The 7,140-nt window shown below is 47.9% G+C and overlaps 1 protein-coding gene across 2 annotated transcripts in view; it reads left to right on the forward strand.

The window, feature by feature from the left end:
- LOC134948348 (histo-blood group ABO system transferase-like) overlaps positions 1-6,834 on the forward strand; it is a 162,401-nt gene extending 155,567 nt beyond the window's left edge. For both annotated transcript variants that reach the window (XM_063936275.1, XM_063936274.1), the window contains exons 6-7: positions 4,726-4,860; positions 5,731-6,834. In XM_063936275.1, the coding sequence (XP_063792345.1) occupies positions 4,726-4,860; positions 5,731-6,433 (838 nt within the window). In that variant the 3' untranslated portion in view covers positions 6,434-6,834. The remainder of the gene's footprint in view (positions 1-4,725; positions 4,861-5,730) is intronic.
- The last annotated feature ends 306 nt before the right edge of the window (positions 6,835-7,140 follow it).

The following is a 7,140-nucleotide window of genomic DNA, read 5'->3' on the forward strand; positions in this document are numbered from 1 at the left end:
TCTCCCTAAGGTGGTTTCGGCATTTCACTTAAACCAGCCTATTGTGGTGCCTGCGGCTACTAGCGACTTGGAGGACTCCAAGTTACTGGACGTTGTCAGAGCATTAAAAATATATATTTCAAGGACAGCTGGAGTCAGAAAAACTGACTCGTTGTTTACATTGTATGCACCCAACAAGATGGGTGCTCCTGCGTCTAAACAGACGATTGCACGTTGGATCTGTAGCACAATCCAACTTGCACATTCTGTGGCAGGCGTGCCACAGCCTAAATCTGTAAAGGCCCACTCCACAAGGAAGGTGGGCTCATCTTGGGCGGCTGCCCGAGGAGTCTCGGCATTACAACTTTGCCGAGCAGCTACGTGGTCAGGGGAGAACACGTTTGTAAAATTTTACAAATTTGATACTCTGGCTAAAGAGGACCTGGAGTTCTCTCATTCGGTGCTGCAGAGTCATCCGCACTCTCCCGCCCGTTTGGGAGCTTTGATATAATCCCCATGGTCCTGACGGAGCCCCCAGCATCCACTAGGACGTTAGAGAAAATAAGAATTTACTTACCGATAATTCTATTTCTCATAGTCCGTAGTGGATGCTGGGCGCCCATCCCAAGTGCGGATTGTCTGCAATGCTTGTACATAGTTATTGTTACAAAATCGGGTTATTACTGTTGTTGTGAGCCATCTTTTCAGAGGCTACTTCGTTTTGTTATCATACTGTTAACTGGGTTCAGATCACCAGTTGTACGGTGTGATTAGTGTGGCTGGTATGAGTCTTACCCGGGATTCAAGATCCTTCCTTATTGTGTACGCTCGTCCGGGCACAGTACCTAACTGAGGCTTGGAGGAGGGTCATAGGGGGAGGAGCCAGTACGCACCATGTGACCTAAAAGCTTTTTTAGATGTGCCCTGTCTCCTGCGGAGCCCGCTATTCCCCATGGTCCTGACGGAGTCCCCAGCATCCACTACGGACTATGAGAAATAGAATTATCGGTAAGTAAATTCTTATTTTTTTCTTTCGATGTCGACCGCGCGGAACCGCACATCGGCATCGAATCGGGATTGCAAGGTGACTTGCACCTTGCGATCTGCACTAACTTTTCTTCCGATTCTGACTATAGATTATACCGACACAATCCCGGGCAGTATCATACATCCCGTAGGGTTAATGGTGATGAAGGTGTCAGTGGAGATGGGGGGGTGGGGGTGGGGTTAGCGAGAGTATATTATTAAAAAAAATATGGCATGGATTGGGGGGGGGGGGGGGGGCGCCAGTCCCTTACTTTGCCAGGGGAGCTCAGACCCCTAGATACACCCCTGTATCCAGGCTTCAGCACAGATGGTTAAATCAACATAACTGAAGTACTAATTAAGTAACCTGCGCTCAAGAATGGATATCACTAAAACCTGGACTGCCTTGAGGGTCATAGTTGGGAATGCCTGGTCTAGGCCATGCACACATCCAGTCCCTGAGGAGGAAAGTAGAAAGAACTCCTAGGAGAATGTCCTCTTCCAGCAGTATTTCATGGTTAAGTGTTCACCTCCTTGTAAGATAAATAATGATCCAACAATTCCTAATACACACTGGCCCTCATTCCGAGTTGATCGCTCGCTGCCGTTTTTCGCAGCGCATCGATCAAGTGAAAATGCGGCAAATCTGCGGATGCGCTAAGTACTTTCACACAAAACTTTGTAGTTTTACCCAAGCTCGAGCGACTTTTTCAGTCGCTCGAGTGTTCGTAGTATGAGTGACAGGAAGTGGGTGTTTCTGGGCAGCAACTCGGTGTTTTCAGGGAGTGTGCTAAAAAACGCAGGCGTGCCAGGCAAAAATGCAGGAGTGGCTGGAGAAACGGGGGAGTGGCTGGCCGAACGCAGGGTGTGTTTGTGACGTCAAACCAGGAACTAAACAGACTGCAGTCATCGCAAGGTAGGAGTAGGTCTGGAGCTACTCAGAAACGTCATGAAATTTTTCCTGTGCAGTTCTGCTAATCTTTCGTTCGCCCTTCTGCTAAGCTAAGATACACTCCCAGAGGGCGGTAGCCTAGAGTTTGCACTGCTGCTAAAAGCAGCTAGCGAGCGATCAACTCAGAATGAGGGCCACTCTCTATACAAACACTAAAACAAAATATCCATCAAACCCCTTCATTCAGAGCAATAGGTTCTGACTACTTGGCTCACTACAATATGTGTTTATCCATGAAACCAGGTACCTACTGTACATGCAGAAATGGGGAATAATGCAAATAATACCCCTTTCACACCAGCACCTCTGAACACGGGTTATTGGCACATGAACGCGCATACCCGTGTTCATGTGCGGTATGAAAGGGTGCCGGGCTGAAATACCGGGTCCAGTGAACCGGTATTTCAACCCTGCTCTTGAGCAGGGTTGATCCCGCGTTCAACCCGGCTCACTGTGCGGTGTGACGGGAGCCAGGTCAATGTGCCCCGGCTCCCGTTCACTCTCTATGTATAGGCGGCGCTTGTAGATCATGTAATCTCTAGCGCCACTCCTGCCGCGTCACCGCTGACGTCAGCAACCCGGCAATATGCCGGGCTACTGACTGCGGTATGCAAGGCGTCTTACCCGGGAATGTCCCTGCATGATCCCGGGACCGTATTCCCGGGTAAGACCCGCAGTTTTGGTCTGAAAGGGGTATAAGTATTATGCTTCTTCTGAAGTGGACATCTATTAGTTCCCAGAAAGCAGGACCTCTAGTGGCCATCTTATATCACTGAAGATGTTATAACACTTGTTTGTCTTCACACAAAATGTAATTTGTAATGATATGTCTTAGTATTATTCATACAGAATTTTGTAAGATCAGGAAAGGGGAAAGCAGGATAAGTAAAGGAAATAGTTTCTAGTTGTACAGTTTGGAGCAGAGAAGGTTAAAGGAGGTTATGATGATAGACACTTTCAAAGGCTTACGATCATTAGGTCGACAAGACTTAGGTCAACAGTAATTAGGCCGACCACTATTGGTCAACATGCACTATGGTCATTAGGTCGACATGGAAAAAGGTTGACATGAGTTGCTGTTTTTTTTAAAAACTCAAATTTTTTGAACTTTTCCATACTTTACGATCCACGTGGACTACAATTGGGAATGGTAACCTGTGCCGGGCGCAGCGAGGCCCCTTGCCCGAAGCATGGCGAGTGAAATTGGGGTTCTCCATCACTTTACGAAGAAAACGACACCAAAAAAAGGCAAAATAAAACTCATGTCGACCTAGTCACCCTGTCGACCTAGTGCATGTCGATTGTTGACCAATAGTGGTTGACCTAATGACTGTCGACCTAAATCTTGTCGACCTAATGACCCATACCCCTTTCAAATATATTAAGGGTTTTAACAAGGTACAGAAGGGAGAAGTATTAGAACATGACGAGATGCATTGAAACTGGAGAGAGTACAGGGGAAAATGAAGAAAAAATGACTTCACATAAAGGGTAGTGGATAGGTGGAATAGCCTCCTGTTAGAGGTGGTAGAGGCTAAGACAGTAGAGCATTTTAAATATACATGGGTTAGACATATGAACAGGGCTGGGTGAGGCGAGCATTTGCACAGGGCACCTGTGACCACTGACCGCATTAGTATTTTATGCAGACTGGCAATCCGCATGGAATACAGCTGAAAATGTCCCTGCCAAAATGGCCACCATCTGAGAGGAGACATGCAGGAGGTCATACAGGACCTTTAGTAACAGGGAAATAATACAGGAGCTCACAGCGGTAACCAGAAGTGCTGGGGCATTTTTTACTGTTTGCACTGCGAGCCAAAGTGTCTAAAAGCAGCCCTATATGAATATCCTTATAAACAACTAAGGATCAAATAGAATTGAAGTTACCTAAAGGTTAAAAAAAAGGGGCAGACTAGATGGGCCACATTCAGAGCTGGATTAAATCAGTACCCCGGGCCCCCCTGTTTTAAGTGGCCCTCCCAACCGGAGCTCTGCACCACTCTGGTGCTGCTGTCTCCACGGGTGGTATTCATGTCACCGGCGGTCTGCTGACCGACAGTCACATGACCTCCTCCACCATCCCGCTGGCTCAGTATCCCGATGGTCGGCATGCCGACCAACAGGGACTATTTCCACTCGTGGGTGTCCACGAAACCCATAGAGTGGGAATAGAACCCGTGGCGACCGCAGGTCGGCACCGAGTCGCAGCGTGGCGAGCGCAGCGTGGCGAGCGCAGCGAGCCCGCAAGGGGCTTGCTGCACTCGCGCCTCCCCGCCGGGATCCCGGCATCGGTAAGCTGACCGGCGGTCAGGAGACCGCCGGTCAGCCATACTACACCCGTCTCCACTCGTCAGCAGCAGCTCTCCTCGCAGCAATGTAGGCTGGAGATTACATGGATCAGACCCCGTGCTGCCGGAGAGGAGGGGGGAGGAAGCCACTTGCACAGCTGCATGTGGTATGGGACATACTGCACTCCTCCCCCGGCAGCGTGGAACCCTCCCTCCCGGCAGCCTGGAGTCTTCTCTCCCTGCTGCAGCGTGGGGGCCCTCCCCCCCATCGGCTCCTGTTGCCGGTGGTCGGCTTCATTGGGAGGGAGGCGAGCAGTGGGTGTTGCTGGTGGGAGGGGGAGGACCCCCCTGTCTAGGGTACCCTAGGATCCCCAAGGGCTTAATCCAGCCCTGGTCACATTCTATGTTTTTATGTTTCTATGTAGACAGGTTCGACAGTAAACTAAACCTTGAGCTGACACTGAGTTTTCTTCCCAGGAGAGCAGATGTGCTGATGGTAACGCCTTGGTTTGCACCTATTGTTTGGAATGGAACGTTTAACAGAGATATACTGAATGCGCAATTCCATCAGATCAATGTCCGCGTTGGCCTAACTGTGTTTGCTATTAAAAAGTAAGTTCTAGGAGTATTGATGGGTAAGTTATACCTCTTTCAGACCGCCAGCTAGGAACACGGGTTATTGGCACATGAACGCACATAACCCGTTTTCAGGTGTGGTCTCAAAGGTGCCAGGGTTTAAATACCGGGTCGAGTGACCCAGTATTGCAACCCTGGTTGTGAGCAGGGTTGAACACATCTTCAACCCGGCTTACTATGTGGTGCGAACGGGAGCCAGGTCGATGCGTCCCGTTTCCCGTTCACTCTGTGTACAGACGGCGCTTGGAGATCATGTGATTTCCAAGCGCCGCCCCCACCGCGTTACCACTAACGTCACCAACCAGGTAATATGCCAGGTTGCAGACAGCGGTAGCGGGGAGCCTGAGGCGGGTCTCACACTGGGAGCTCCCGTGTGCGACCCGCCACAGGTGGTCTGAAAGGGGTATTTGTTTAATACAACCATTTCCTCCTCTCTTTTTCTTTGGAGAATACCCACTTTTGGATACCCCTGATACAGCAGATACTGTAGGGGAGTAGGTCAGGCTCAAGGTTAGGGTTAGGCAACACCAGGGAGGGTTAGGCTGCGGGGGAGGGAGGGTTAGGTTTAGGGTGTAGGTAGGGGGGTAGGTTTAGGCACCACCGGGGAGGATAAGGGTTAGGCTACAGGGGACAGTTGGCGTTAGGCTGTGGGAAGGGAGGGTTGGGGTGGGTGACTTCCAGGTCCCCGGATCCTACACGTCGGAACGCTGCTGTCAGTATTCTGCCCGCCGGCATCCCAAATGGCAGGATCCCGATACCATCCCACATTGTTTTCCCCTAAAACCTAACATTATGTATTTGGTTTTATAACGCACTGACATTTGCCTTATTTTGTTCTCTTTTTAGATACATAATGTTTTTAAAAACATTCATTGAAACGGCTGAAAAGTTCTTCATGGTGGGCCACAAGGTCAACTATTACGTGTTCACTGATCATGCCAACGAGACCTTTAATTTCACCCTTGCCGAGGGGAGACAACTGGTCATTCTGGGGGTACCTGCCTACAAAAGGTGGCAGGATGTCACCATGAGGCGGATGGAGATGATACGAGACTTTGCTATGAAGCGGTTTATCAATGAAATAGACTACTTGGTGTGCGTGGACGTAGACATGGCATTCTACCATGATGTTGGGGTGGAGATCCTAAGTAACGTCTTTGGGGCTTTACACCCAGGCTTCTTTATGGCATCGAATAAGCAGTTTACCTATGAGCGAAGGCCACAATCCGTGGCCTACATTCCATCTGGTTTTGGTGACTTTTATTATGCTGGAGGAAATTTCGGTGGTGTCATAGAAGAGGTCATCAAATTGACTAATTACTGCCACAATGCCATGATGATGGACAAAGAGAAAAACATTGAGGCTCTTTGGCATGATGAGAGTTATTTAAACAAATATTTTTTATCCCGCAAACCAACAAAAATCCTTTCTCCCGAATATATTTGGAACGATTACTATGGATCTCCGGCTGTTGTAAAAAAAAAGAGGTTTGCTGGTATAGAGAAAAATTACAAAGACGTCCGATTCAGACGAGAATTCAATGACTGAGAGATAAATAATACTTTTAATTCATGATCTCTATTTCAGAGGGGGGATAGGGATCTTGCATTTATGTGCCCCTATGCAGCGAGCGATCGGGTCAGAATGACCCCCAATGAATCAGTCTGACTCATTATACTGCTGTCGGCTGTGGGTCTCTTTATAGCGCTGGACACCGGCTGCACCGGTGCAAGTTCCGCCACTGCTGTATAGGTTTCTTACATTTGATCACATGCTAAACACACAAAGTTATCAACATAGCCCATGAAAATAGAGGAAAAAGTAAACCCAACTGAATGTCAGAACTTTAATCGGCAACTGATTGTATTGTTTTGACTGTTTATCATACTGGAGTGATTTGTCATTGATTAAAGGGTTAGGCGTACGTCTTATGATTTTTATTTTACAGTTAACTAAATATTTCTTAATAAAGGTTGCGCACTGTAAATGCCATATTATGTGTTGCTTATCTGACACTTGATAGCATTGCACTGTACTGTATATGAATAGGGTGCTGCTACATTAGCAGTGTGTGTGACGTCTGTACTGCGACTTTACCATAAACCTCTAACAGAAAATTTTCTGCGCTCTTCTGATATTCCATTATATGTCAAAGTCATTTAATTGAAGAGAAAAGAACTAATTAATTTTGTGATACCCCACAGAGCAGTGTACTTTTTCAATATGTAAGGACACACCTGAGTAAAAAAGTTTAC

This window comes from Pseudophryne corroboree, chromosome 8 (assembly GCF_028390025.1).
Source record: "Pseudophryne corroboree isolate aPseCor3 chromosome 8, aPseCor3.hap2, whole genome shotgun sequence".
Taxonomy (NCBI): domain Eukaryota; kingdom Metazoa; phylum Chordata; class Amphibia; order Anura; family Myobatrachidae; genus Pseudophryne; species Pseudophryne corroboree.